The sequence below is a fragment of the Brachyhypopomus gauderio genome, chromosome 13 (assembly GCF_052324685.1).
Source record: "Brachyhypopomus gauderio isolate BG-103 chromosome 13, BGAUD_0.2, whole genome shotgun sequence".
Classification (NCBI taxonomy): domain Eukaryota; kingdom Metazoa; phylum Chordata; class Actinopteri; order Gymnotiformes; family Hypopomidae; genus Brachyhypopomus; species Brachyhypopomus gauderio.
The window spans coordinates 4,444,779-4,458,000 of record NC_135223.1 but is presented as its reverse complement, the minus strand read 5'-3'; the positions used below and the strand labels follow the sequence as shown (position 1 = coordinate 4,458,000).

At 45.0% G+C, this 13,222-nt stretch overlaps 2 protein-coding genes across 5 annotated transcripts in view; one reads left to right on the top strand and one right to left on the bottom strand.

Moving 5' to 3' along the window:
• Positions 1 to 4,191: 4,191 nt before the first annotated feature.
• dnaaf3l (dynein axonemal assembly factor 3 like) lies at positions 4,192 to 9,267 on the bottom strand. Of its 3 annotated transcripts, none has more exons than XM_076970484.1 (12): positions 9,197 to 9,267; positions 8,760 to 8,858; positions 8,515 to 8,621; positions 8,217 to 8,310; positions 7,679 to 7,839; positions 6,794 to 6,970; positions 6,517 to 6,639; positions 6,216 to 6,338; positions 5,812 to 6,070; positions 5,108 to 5,222; positions 4,844 to 4,918; positions 4,192 to 4,729 (listed from the first exon to the last, which is right to left on the bottom strand). In XM_076970484.1, the coding sequence occupies exons 2-12, from the start codon at positions 8,839 to 8,841 to the stop codon at positions 4,591 to 4,593; spliced, it is 1,455 nt and encodes a 484-aa protein (XP_076826599.1). In that variant the 5' UTR covers positions 8,842 to 8,858; positions 9,197 to 9,267; the 3' UTR covers positions 4,192 to 4,590. The 3 variants fall into 3 exon arrangements, with proteins under 3 accessions (XP_076826599.1, XP_076826601.1, XP_076826600.1); XM_076970486.1 differs by lacking the exon at positions 9,197 to 9,267 and adding an exon at positions 9,076 to 9,094; XM_076970485.1 differs by lacking the exon at positions 9,197 to 9,267 and adding an exon at positions 8,972 to 8,992.
• A 59-nt stretch (positions 9,268 to 9,326) lies between these two features.
• Positions 9,327 to 13,222, top strand: part of LOC143473474 (uncharacterized) — a 4,193-nt gene continuing 297 nt past the window's right edge. Inside the window, exons 1-7 of one of the 2 annotated variants that reach the window (XM_076970482.1) lie at positions 9,327 to 9,684; positions 9,807 to 9,866; positions 10,272 to 10,612; positions 10,804 to 10,830; positions 10,950 to 11,009; positions 11,198 to 11,683; positions 11,900 to 13,222. The exon at positions 11,900 to 13,222 is cut by the window's right edge and continues 297 nt beyond it. In XM_076970482.1, coding sequence (XP_076826597.1) covers positions 10,282 to 10,612; positions 10,804 to 10,830; positions 10,950 to 11,009; positions 11,198 to 11,683; positions 11,900 to 12,924 — 1,929 coding nt within the window. In that variant the 5' untranslated portion in view covers positions 9,327 to 9,684; positions 9,807 to 9,866; positions 10,272 to 10,281 and the 3' untranslated portion in view covers positions 12,925 to 13,222. Of the gene's footprint in view, positions 9,867 to 10,271; positions 10,613 to 10,803; positions 10,831 to 10,949; positions 11,010 to 11,197; positions 11,684 to 11,899 lie in introns of both variants that reach the window. The other variant, XM_076970483.1, reaches the window with a different exon arrangement.

The following is a 13,222-nucleotide window of genomic DNA, read 5'->3' as shown; positions in this document are numbered from 1 at the left end:
GAGGTGTCAACTGGCCATAACTGCTCCTCCAGGTTATGTATTCCATTTTAGGCAATATTTGATACACCCTTGCCAAATCCATGTAGATGTTTTGTTCCAGTAACCATTCATTATTGTAATTCAAAAACATTAGACAATCCCTCATTGATTGTGTCCATGAATCACTGATTAACACCTTTAGAATATGTGGAACGGCAGAGTAAGGGTTAATAACCCAGTTTGTAAAAGAGGTTACTGAAAGTATAGATAAAAAGATATAGATTATGTACAGTTGAAGTCAGAACATGCATGTCATACTCTCTTGCTTTGTATTGTGAGTTTGCAGGGGTATATTTAATTTAAGCATATGTGCATATGGTTTCATTTTTGTGTGCATAAAGCTTAGAAGTATTGTAACGACAGAGCTAAGAGGTGGACACAAATGCTGAGGAGAGCAGGGTTTAATAGCTGGAGTGCTAACATAGAGGATACGAGGGTAACGAGGCATACTAATTAAAATACAACTATCACAAATCAAGAACTAACAACCAGACAGGATAACTCAGATAACAAAAGACAAATAAAACAAAAACAAGAACTCAGAACAAGGTAGATAAACACAGAACCAGGATTACCACCACAGTGACTTCCAAAGAGGGACTGAAACACAGGGAGTACAAGTACCAAACCAATCAAGACAAACTAGAAACACCTGAGCTGAAAGCAAGGAAGGAGGGACAGACAAGACAAGGTGAACAACAGAAGACCTGGGCTGTGTTCGAAATAGACTACTACATACTGGATACTGCATACTGGACTCAGTATATACTGGATACTGCATACTGGTCCTCGTAGTAGTATGCAGTACAGTTTCCAGTATGCGACAAAAGCAAAGCACACTACGGGGTCACGTGAACGTAGCGTTGCATGATGGGATGCAGTACACCACGAAGATAGCTCTGTTCGCGTACTGGAATATTTTGCGGAAGTAGTAGGTCATCCGGGTATGTTTCGCGTACTGGAAATTTTCATTTTGGTCACATACTGCATACGACATACTGATTTGGGGCTCGATCAGTACGCCAGTAGTATGTAGTAGACTATTTCAAACACAGCCATGGACTGGACTCACTGGGGAACGGATCTAAACAAGGTCACACAGAAGACATGGACTGGACTCACTGGGGAACGGATCTAAACAAGGTCACACAGAAGACATGGACTGGACTGACAGCAGGAGAGAACACCGACAGGGGTGTGACAGACAGAGGGAAACCATGGAAACAGGGCGGGATAAACAGACGAGGAAAACACAGGCACGTTGAACAGTACCGGAGTGACAGCTAGAGAGGGGGACGTAGCCCTATGTGACATGTATATTAACCATGCATATTTGCACAGGTTAACATTTAAATAAGTGTAAAATCTTTTTGTCTTATACTGTATATGTGTATGGTGTATAGTGGAAAGATATTTGGTATAGGCTCTCTTGGCTTTATGTGTGGTATATATGTGCACTGTGTGAATATTGGTGCATTTAAGCTAATTTTACTACTTGCCAATTAAACACGAGCATATTATCAAATGATTTATAATACACTGCTTTTTGTTGGATTCTCATATTTAGAGATACATGCTCAGACGCTGCTTTATGGGAAACATTTGTAGGTACAGTCATATGAAAAAGTTTGGGCACCCCTATTCATCTTTTGTAGTTATCAATGAGTGCCCGGAGCGGTGAACAGCCTCTACAGCGCCCGTGGAGCACTTCAGGGTTAGGTGCCTTACCCAAGGGCACTTCAGGGTTAGGTGCCTTACCCAAGGGCACTTCAGGGTTAGGTGCCTTACCCAAGGGCACTTCAGGGTTAGGTGCCTTACCAAAGGGCACTTCAGGGTTAGGTGTCTTACCCAAGGGCACTTCAGGGTTAGGTGCCTTACCCAAGGGCACTTCAGCCCTAGAGGCTGTAGAGGCTGCTCACCGGTCCGGGCATGTGTGCTCACTTCACCTGTGTGTGTATATAAATGTGTGTTTCACTGCACTGGATTCAGTTTCAGCTGTTGTGTAAGTTGTGTTTAAAGGTGTGTTTAAATATATTTCATTGTTTTCATTGTTTTATTATAGCTGTAATTATATTCATTAAAAAGATATGCATGTAATAATTTTATAGAAAATTAATTATTATAATAAAGACATTAGCATTAATCTGGTCAGTGTCTTGTGTAATTGATACAGTATGGTAAGCAATCCGAACTCTCAGGTGTGTGACAAATTATTACTAAAATAAATTAAACAGTACTTAAACAGTGAATTTATTGCAGTAAATCAGTTTTTATAATTTACTTTTTAGTACTAACACAAAGGGAAAAAAGTGAACATATTATTAGTTCCATGTAATTTTGGAATGAGTTTACTGGTCCGGCCCCCTTGAAATCCGATTAAGTTGTATGCGGCCCCTAGACCAATATGAGTTTGACACCCCTGGTATACACAATGTTTAGCTTGTATTTAACGTGTGCATTTTTGTCATACATGTAATTGTAGTTAAGACCACACCCACAGCACAGTGGCTGTGGAAAAGCCAAGATTGGTCAGTGCGTTCACAACATGTAAAATTCTAGCTAGGCTAGTCCTGTAAATAAACATACTTTAATAATGAATGACCCATTAATGGGAAATAATTTTTTTGAACAGTAACTTGGACTGCGCATAACGTTTGCCGGCAGACTAGAGCTGTTTCCTGGAATGTTTTATTCTAATGCCTGCTGTGAGTTATGAAGTCAGAATCAGGGAACTTGTGTGATATATTTGTTAATTCCAGGAAACAGCTCAAACGGTCTAGGCTGCAGGCAAACATTACTGTTTAACTGTCCAAGTTACTGTTAAAAATTCTTTTTCCCATTAATGGGTCATTATTAATGTATATTTACAGGACCAGCCTATCTCTTAATAATCATGGTGTCCATATCGCTCTGTGTGTAGTTTCATGCAGACTGACAATCGTGTGGATGAGAGACATGGTGTGTAAATACTGGATGAGTCACAGTCTTTACTAAAGCTGCTGTTTAATGAGCTCATGACGGTGGGTTTTGGTATAATAACTTTGGCCGGTGCGGATAGACTGGAATGGGCTTGTCTAAGCTTCTCTGTTTCTGTTCATCTGTCACGGACAACACAGCTGCTGTGAGCTTTATTGCGCTTAATAAGTTAATACAAGCCTCTTTCTGTCTGCTAGTCCACTTCCGACCATGTCTGACGAAGAGGAAGAACACGAGTAAGTTGATCAGTCCATTTTCCATTTCAGCGGCGTTTCATAGCCGCGTGAACCCGGAATAAAGCTAAATGGGCTTTAGGTAGCAGGCTGAAGGGGTGGTCAGGTGCTGTTTCACTGCAGCGTCCACCAGGGGGAGCCCTTGTCGCGCACAGCCGACCCACAAACATGGGCTCTGTTCGAAATAGCCTACTACATACTGGATACTGCATACTGGACTCAGTATATACTGGATACTGCATACTGGTCCTCGTAGTAGTATGCAGTACAGTTTCCAGTATGCGACAAAAGCAAAGCACACTACGGGGTCACGTGAACGTAGCGTTGCATGATGGGATGCAGTACACCACAAAGATAGCTCTGTTCGCTTACTGGAATATTTTGCTGAAGTAGTAGGTCATCCGGGTATACTGGAAATTTTCATTTTGGTCACATACTGCATACGGCATACTGATTTGGGGCTCGATCAGTACGCCAGTAGTATGTAGTAGGCTATTTCGAACACAGCCATGGACTCGGTTCTTTTTACCAAGTTTCTTCCCTCAAGTGCAGCATTTTTCCACACATGCTTTAATGTTTTGCACAATAGTGTGTGTATGTGTATCCGAATAAGCTGTAAGTAACTTGAAAACAATTTTGAATGTGTGTGAGAACATAAATGATAGTTTATGTGAGAGATGTGGGAATGGATCCAACACTTGGAGTCTGAAAAGTTTGACCTGTTGGACAAGATGAGAAGGCAGAAATATGAGGTTGGATTCCTGCACTCAAAACACTTCCTTCAACTCCTGTCCACGGACGACGGTCTAATTACCAATAACGCTTTCTGTGCTGGTTCTGCTTCTAGATAAAAGTCTTGCTGAACCGCATCTCCCATGCCCAGAAATTGTAAGATCATCTTACAGACCAAGAAATGAATGGAAGGAAGCAAGAGTGTGTTGGATACGCCTGTATTCTTTGTAAAGGGTGCGTTACAGCAACGTTACTTCATCAAATCCTCTTCCTGTTTTACAGTAAGAAAGGCACGAGCGGGAAAGGCAAGGTCGCTGGAAGTGAGTGTGTTCACTAAAGGAACCCAAACGCTTCCAGAATATTCCACTCTAGGCCCCTTGACTGTGTGAAATAAACACTGGGTGAATAATGCTCACTATACCTATTAAAACAGTATTTACCCAAACTGCCTTTCCTTTTCATTACACTGAATTAGGAGGCCACATTGAAATGGTTAGTGTGAGGACCATATACAGCTGATGACGTCCCAGCTGGACGACGTCCCAGCTGGAGGAGGGGACTGCGTGTCCTGGACGCCCTGTGTCAGGTCCTGGTGGGGTGTGTGATCCTTTCAGTCTTGGTGCAGTGTGAACACGGCGTATGAGTTATCACTGCTGTCTGGGGCCGATACGAAGCCTGCGTCTTTTGCAATCTCTCCAACTCTCGCTGCAAAAGCAGCTTCGTGCTCTTTAGACAAGTCCAGCAGGTACCTTACACACACACACACACACACACACACACACAGTAAAGACACGCGTAGTGCCAATAACACCTTTTATGTTAATATGACTATCAGGCTGTGCCAGAAAGCATGTCAGACTTACCTGGCGAGCTCGATCATAAGCACAGCACCTGGGGCCGCTATTTGCTTCAGTGACGAATTTAAATGCTGGACCATACTGGGGAGGCGGAGCATATACAGGTTCATTAGAATCAGTACAGAAGAGGTGAAGGGAGGGGGCGTGGCCATTATCAAGAGTGGGGGAGAGGTGAAGGGAGGGGGCGTGGCCATCATCAAGAGTAGGGGAGAGGTGAAGGGAGGGGGCGTGGCCATCATCAAGAGTGGGGGAGAAGTGAACATGTCTTACCTGGCTGAGCAGTAGATGCTATTAAACCGCTGGCTGAATTGGCTTTTGGTGGGCAGTTTGGGCAGGGAGTCCAGAGACAAGAATGACACTCTCACCCCATTCAGATTCATTAACTCTATAAACACACACAGCAGTGCTCGTCAGTAAGCCACTTAACTAAAGTGTATAGCAGAGGTGTTCAAATCACAGTCCTCCAGAAACATTTGCCTTTATCTAGGAGGCAACCAGGTACATAAATCATTTAATACATAAATCATCGACTACAGGAGATTACAAAATCCAGGACTGGATTTAGATTCAAGGTCTAGATTTGCAGACCCCAAATCTACAACGTCTGATAGGAATGCACTCCAAATCCATTCCAGCTGAGCTGATTTATGGGTTGCATTGCTAACATTATTTAGAAGAGTCCCAAAATTGTGTTGCTCAGGTCAGAAACACTGTTGGAGGTTTTGGTGTTGTTGGGGAGAGGGATAATGAGCTTTGTCTCTCGTAAACCTGGATAGTGAAAATAATTTGTGAAGTTGAAGTAAGTTATTTACTTTGCCAATGTTGAGGATTGACCCTATGCATCTGGTTGGTGTTATAATTGTTGCTGTATTTACTAAATAAGATGCGAACACACTGGTTCAGTACTGTGTGAGAGCATTAGGTGAATGTATCACCTGATACATTCATTACAGTGTAATTATAAATACTGTTACCACGATCATTGGCGTTATGAGGTGTTTCCGGGTGGTCCGTTAGTTCTGCGTTTACTCCACAGGCCTGTTCGATTTCTTGGGTCTCTGAAGTCCTTTGATTGTCCACGAAGTCCTGATTCTTTTGGGACTGTTCTGTTTGCTTACTGCACGACGAGCCCACAACCTCGTAGCCCTGCTGAGGAGCGGGGGGTTGGCCCCCTCTAGTGGCGAGAGAGTCGAAAAGCATGTGGACGTTCGCTACAGAGATATCTTGAGCAGTCTAAAAAAGAGAGAGATAGCCAGAGATGGGAGATGTGTAGCTTTCTGCTTTCTAGGAGAGAGACAGATGAAAATGTAATACAATAAAATCAGAGAGGTACCATTTGTCTCGTGGGCTCTCACCACACTATGCTGTAATCTTATACCTTCACATACTGGTTGTTTTGGGTCTTCAGTAGTGCTTTATTCTCCGTTTCGATACCAAAAGCCAGATAGGGGCTGGAAACGATGTCTCCCCAGTACCCTCTCAGTCCCACCCTGTCTCCTCTCTAACATACACACAAAACACACACACACACACACACAGTTTTCAGTTCATTGTAATGAAATCTATTGTTGTGACTGAGGATGTGGTTAGCTAAAACAACATTTGGGCATACTACGTTCTGTTATGGAGATATCAAAGTAGTACATATGACAAAAATGACAGCATTCACACTGACTTACATGATTAAACACGCGTGTAGACAGCAGACTCTGATTTGCTATTTGGTATAACCCCTCCCTCAACTCAAAAGCCACACCCCTTTCTCTCCATTTGACATACTGCTGCTTGTGTATGACTCCACACTGCAAGACAGGACAGGGATGGGGCACATAATACAGCATAAGTCCAAGAGTCTTGATCATGATACTTCAGTGGGTTCTGGTGGTTCTCGGGGCTTTAATGACCCGTAAAGCACAGAACGTGACGTTAGTGCTGCTTAGAGCTCCAGCTACACACCCCTCTCTGGTGGAGCTTCATGGTGAGGTCCCAGTCGAAGCAGCCCTGTCTGGAGTCGTAGCGCGAGCCCAGGTGCTGCCTGACGCGGGCGTCCCACGCCCTGGACACGCTGGCAGGGGCGAAGGGCGGACGCTGCCACTGGGTGAATATGCGGGCGAGTTCGTCCCTCTCCTTAAACTACAAACAACAGGATCATTAGCTAGGAGAACATCTGCACCTCTGTCAAATACAATTTATGTTCTAGGAGAGCAGGTGTTGTCCCTTCAGGTTCTTATTGCGGGACCTTCTACAAAAGGTTCATTATTTGACATAATGTTGTTGACACACAGCCTTATTTCCCACACCCAGATTAAGCCAAAGGCTTTAATAAACAAATTCCAACATTCCTTTATTGAATCACACTGGCACTGCAATAAAGTGAACATGGAAGCTAAATCTGTCTGGGAAACCGGTCTTTAGACCTCAGATGTGGCATCTTTCCACATGCTTGGTAAATGCCACCTATTGTATGTGTGCACGTCATTTCTGTTGGGTAATAATAAGACGATGGGTTCTCTCCAGGTACCTTCACAGACCAGCAGTCTTAAGACCTTGTTCTTAAGTGTGACTCTGAAGAACCATATAGGTATTTGTAAATGTGAAAATATTTGTGTTGTCTATGATACATTAAAGCCCCATCTGAAAATTTCTGTAGATTATAGGCCAGCACTAAAAAGTTGTGGAATTTTAGTGCGAAACCTTCGTCACAATGTCCAGTTCAGCTGGTGTTAGCTTGTTTTGTTAGCGCTTGTCCTCTTTTAGCAGCTCCCGATTACAGGAAACGACTTCCACCTACTGAACTGTACTGTCATTAGGAAACGGTATACACACAACCGTAGAGCTCACCTTGAGGTGGCTAGTGTCCAGACAGGGATGTGATGGAGTGTGTGCGTCCATCGTGTTGGTGACGGAGAGTAAAAGTTGAGCAGCAATGCGTTTGACCGTCTCTTCGGTCTGACAGCGAATCTCACTGTTCCCAAACACCTCGAGGAACACCTCCGTCTTCTCTGGGTATAAAACAGCCATGTCAATCTGCTTCATCCGAGCAAACACCCAATTGAAAGCAGCACTTATTTAGGAGCATCTGTGTTCTATCAGTAGTACACTAGTATCAGTATTAGTAGTATACTAGTATCAGTAGTATACTAGTTTGAGTATCAGTAGTATACTAGTATTAGTAGTACACTAGTTTCAATATCAGTAGTATACTAGTATCAGTAGTACACTAGTATCAGTATCAGTAGTATACTAGTATCAGTAGTATACTAGTTTCAGTATCAGAAGTATATTAGTATTGTAGTAGTAGTAGTAGTATCATACTAGCATCAGTATCAGTAGTGCATGTTTCGGTCATGTGGTGTGATGGTGCTACACTAAGACACACCGTGTATTCCCATGCTGCCTGGGGAGGTCAGCGACAGCCAGAGTAGCAACAGTTGCCGTGCCACTACCTCCATGCTGTTCTCGATCACCCAAACCTGCAAAGACATTTCACACGTTGCACTACAACAAAATGGCCACCTGCACTGCACATAGGCTGCTCCATTCATTCATTTTTGCAGCAGGTAAAACAATTATTTACATGTAGGCCCTACATATAGTTCCCGATTTAATACACCACAAAAGTGGGGTGGGGGGCTCATATGTTGTTTTTGCATGTAATGTCATATGATGCAACTGACGTGCAGCACATCAGTGTCTTGCAGGCCTGCGATGGTCTTCAGGATGTGTCTGGGATCTCCGCTGCCCAAGAGCAACACATTCAGCTCCCCTCCCGGCCTCGTCGCACCTGTGTGGGAGAACCAGGCAATGGCGAGGGCCATAATTCCACAAAAAGAGACTTCATAACACATCATTCCGCTTTATTCTGCTTTATCACGGAGATAAAGGATGGAGGCTGACACCAGTTCAAAGGTGGCGAACCCACCTGCGCCGACCACGTCTCTCGCTGGTCCGAAACCCCACCATGTGACACAGCCTGCGCCCTCCAGGGTCCGACCCGCGTTCATTCTCGCGTGTGAAGAACCTGAAATCAAGAAATATATAAAGCGAACTAAATAACTAACTACGTCCCTTGCCGTAGTATAACTATTGGGGCGGTTGCACGGTCTTCGGTTATTTTGATTGAACGTAGTCTACCATGTAGCGCAGCAGGCGTACGTGAAGTAACCTTGGTAACGTCAGCCAGCTACGTAAGCTACAGCTACTCGTATGCTAGCTAACTGACTTGTTAACTAACTCACTTTACGTTGTTAACGTCATCCGTAACGTCCATTTTCATTAACAGCAATACTTTTCGTTTAATGTCAAAGCGGAACCTGATATGTAGTGATGATAAACAACGCTTTGTTTACTGTATCTTACCCTCACTCACGGGAGCCCAGCGGCAGGATGCGAAAGTTTGAGTAGTGGTTGCCTGGTAACTACGAACAATGCGTAAAGGGCCGAGTTACCCCCCCCCCCCTCCTTTTTGGCCCCGGGCCTCTATCACACGCCTTTCTCAGCAATGTTGATCAACTGAGGCCCAAATGGACTTTGAGACGATGCAAAACTTTGGTTCCGTTTATTGACAAGGAATGTAGATATTCTCGCCGTGAATATTCTCACGCAGTGGCGTGTGTCTTATTCAGCGAAGTGCAACGAAGCGAAAGTGGTTATTCATTTGTAGCTGCAGGAACTACACCCACCTGTCAAGTCATTTCACGTTCTTCTTATCAGACTTAAGGCGACAGAAGGTGTGGAAGCAAAGGAAAAAAAGACTTCTCTACTGAGAAATGGGGGAGGTTGTGAATTAACTGGCTTTGTTGACAGACATTTGAAGGCTACCGGTGTTGTAGCCTGCAGCATACTGGGTATTGCTTTTGCACTGAGCTATTTATTTATTAATTTTCTTTCTTTATTTTTTGCACTAGAAGTGTTTTAGGTGATCTCAGATTATATGGGTGTGTCTGCGTGTGGGTGTGTGTGTATGTAGGTATTTTGGTGTGTTGGTTCACAGATTGTTATTTTGGAGGAATTCTGCTGTAGAGACAAGGTGAGAACTTCAGTCTTTTCTATCTTTTGCCTCCTGCTTTAAGGAGTTTCTCACTTCATTTAGTTTTTTCACATAAAACCTAATACATTTCTATTCACATTCTGCATAAGCAAAAAGCCTATTCTAAAATTCATGATACCTGCTTGTATTTCCTTATAAATTCTTTCAATTTCTGCTGTACAAGCAGGTTCAGTTTCCATAGTCGGAAACTTGTATTTATTCATAGCATTTCATTAATGCATATTTGAAACATTAATACCTTGTTCTCGTCATAGAGTTTTGTTGCACGACGCTGTAATTGTGATTTTCTTTTCTTTCTTTTTTTTCGTACGTATGAATTTGCCTGTGAGTACATTTTCCCCCTGCTCATGGCAGTAAGACTGCTTGTTGAATCATTCTTCCTAGGTCCACAGATATGTTCATACTAGTCTGTCGTTACAACCGCGTGTTCGCCTACCCCGGCGACGACGTCACGCTTACCTCGCACCTCTCTCCCGAAACAAGCGCCGTGTCCATGGAGATACGGTGGTTTAGGGGTATAGAATGCATTTACTTATACAAAAAGGGGCAGGTGACTGTGGCGAAAGCGTACGCAGGCAGGGTGAGTATGCTGACCCACGAGCTGGAGATAGGAAATCTGTCTCTGATCCTGAGAGAGGTTGGTCCAGGAGACACAGGAATATATGGCTGTCAGGTCATCGCTGAAGACATCAAACTGGAGAAATCGATACATTTATATATGGCAGGTAAGGGTGATAACATCCATCTTGCTGTTTAGTCCTAAAACTGGTGGTCTGAGTTGGGATGAACGAATTCACATTGCTAGTAAATGTGAATGTATGTTTTTAAGACAGCCAAGTGTTGCTTATTGATGGACAAGCGCCACTCAGAGTTGTGTGATTTATGGTTGTCCTTTACGTGTCCTGTCCTCATTTAGGAACAGATCCCCTGTCTCCTGAGAGATGTAAGTTACCCGTCACCTTTTTAATTCTGCTTTTTTAAAGCTATGTGGTGTGAATGCGAGCGAGTCATTCTCCATTCGTCTACTCCGCCTACCTCTGCTCTCTGCATGTGGTTCCCCAGGGGGACTGAAGGTCGCACAGCAGGACAGCTTGGACATGGAAGAATCTGTCCAGACTCTTGGTGAGAGCATGAATTACAATCAGTGAAAGAAACAATGCTCGAGTTAAGACTTGGAATTCTGGCGAGATCACCTTATGATTCCAGTGAAAAGGAACAAATGTAACTACACATTAGTGTGTTTTTGTGCAGTTATAGGCTCAAAATAGATTTGAAACGAGATCTTTATTTGTTCCCAATGCATATTGAAGGGATGAAGAAGTCACAGCAGCTAAAGGAGAAGGAGCTGGAAGCCTGTCAGAGGGACCTGGAGATGCTGGCTCGCCAGCTCCAGGAGAAGGACAGGGCGGTACAGCAGCTCGGAGCAACCCTGCAGGACAGAGAGCAGGAGCTGAAGGAGGCGAGGAGACGTCAAGAGGAGGCGCAAGAAGAGCTCCAGGGCAGGACGAGGGAGCTGGAGGTCACCATGGAGGAATTGCGGAGGGTGACGAGGCTCCTGCAAGGGCGACTCGCCGATTTGGAGAGCATGGGCGCAGCAGCGAACGAGAGGGAGGAACATATGAAGAACTTGGCCGGGGAGCTGGAGATGTGTAAGCAGGAACTGGCCACACTGGGCACGAAGCTGCAGGAGGAGACCGGCCGGACTCAGAAGCTCGCTGTGGTCCTGCAGGACAAAGAGCGAGAACTGGAGGAGGTGAAGATGCAGCAGGAGCAAAGGGCAGATCAGCTCCTTGCAGGTTAAACTATGTTTACTCGATAACGTCTCAACTATTTCTCAATGACGCCCCCTCCATCCCTCCCTCCCTCCCTCCCTCCCTCCCTTTGGCTTCTAGTTAGGTAGATATTCTTGAATATTTTCTTGCAGGTAATGTTCAGTGTTCTTCAGGATGGAGGTAATTGGCTGTCGTGCCTTTTCATATCCTTACGCTTGTGACTGCATGTGTTGGTTTCAGTGAACGGAGGAAGGCCCGGCGAGGAAGCTGTGGCTGATCAACGAGAACTTCTCAACGAGAGCGTCGCGCTGGCGGAAAGGCACAACCCAAAAGACCAGCTGGGGGCGATAGTGAGGTGGATACTGAAGAAAAGAGAGAAGAGAAGAGAGAGAGAAGAAGCTGAGGTGACAGAGATGCTCGAAAAGGAGTTTCTCGATTTTTTCATGGCGAGGAAAGGACTGCTTGAGGGGGAGCAAGGGAAGATCGTGGCCTCAGCCATGAAGATGGCTGACCTTGAGAAAGCACTAGAGTGCACAGAGACAGCAGAGGACGGGAATGAGCTGAGCGTACAGCTGAGGGAGGCGTTCGGGAGGTGCAGGGAGGCACAGGGAAAGGTGGAGCAGCTAACCAAAGAGATAGACCAACAGAGGATTGAGGTCGAGCAGAGGCACACACACGAGATACAGAAGATCAGGGAGAAATATGAGATTGTGTCCAGGCTAGAAGCAGAAATGAATCTCCTGCATATCATCCTACCCGATGTCCAGGCGTACTTTAGCAGGACGGCGGCAGAAATGCGAAATACACCTGAGAAATGCAAGGTAGTGGGAGAAAGAGAGAGCCCGGCTCACCAAGACGGCACCGACAGAGTGGATGAGGAAGAAACAGAGGAGGTACTTGGAGAGCGGGCGGAGGACGGACCAGCCGAGGAAGAGTGTGCAACCGAAAGGCTCGTGTTGAAAGAACAACGTGCAGCCACGGGCCAGGTACGAGGCACGTGTGCCGTCGGGACACTGGAGCATGAAGACCCGCAAACCCAGGCAGTCCCAGACCCAGACGGAGAGCTAGATGGCAGGGCTTTGAAAAACGGGGACACCGATTCGGAAGGTGAGGCGTCAGAACCGGGAAGATCGCCTGAAATTGTGAATGACCTGGCGGTCGAAATTCAGGCAGTGACAGCAGAGGGGGAGGGATGGAGAGACGTGAGGTTGGTTGTTGAGGAGACAGGTCAGGAGGACATGAATGGAGAAGATCAAACCGAATAGTCTTCCGATACTTAAACCATATGCTGGTCTATTGAGAAGTCAAAAACATTGCTCGTAGTGTCAAGTTAGTCAAGTGAGGCATGGTCAGAGAACACCATTTCTGAGGTCATGCCACAGGTGTAAAGGTCAAGACGAAGATGTATGATTTCTTCTTCACTTTTCTCTCTTTGTATTCTAGTGCTCTGGCTTAGTGTAATTTGGATCTTTCGAAGATCTGTGATAGTATGCAGAGGAGTGTGATTATCACAGGTGTGCCAATAACCAAATGATCCACTCTATTTCACACAGGAGATGCCAA

Bases quoted from the DNA above. Each gene is read 5' to 3' on its own strand.
- dnaaf3l (XM_076970484.1), bottom strand. From the start codon at position 8,841: ATGAACGCGGGTCGGACCCTGGAGGGCGCAGGCTGTGTCACATGGTGG. The intron at 8,622-8,759 runs GTGGGTTCGCCA...TCTCCCACACAG, and splicing joins GAGAGACGTGGTCGGCGCAG to GTGCGACGAGGCCGGGAGGG. The intron at 4,919-5,107 runs GTAAGACATGTT...CCGCCTCCCCAG, and splicing joins AGCATCTACTGCTCAGCCAG to TATGGTCCAGCATTTAAATT.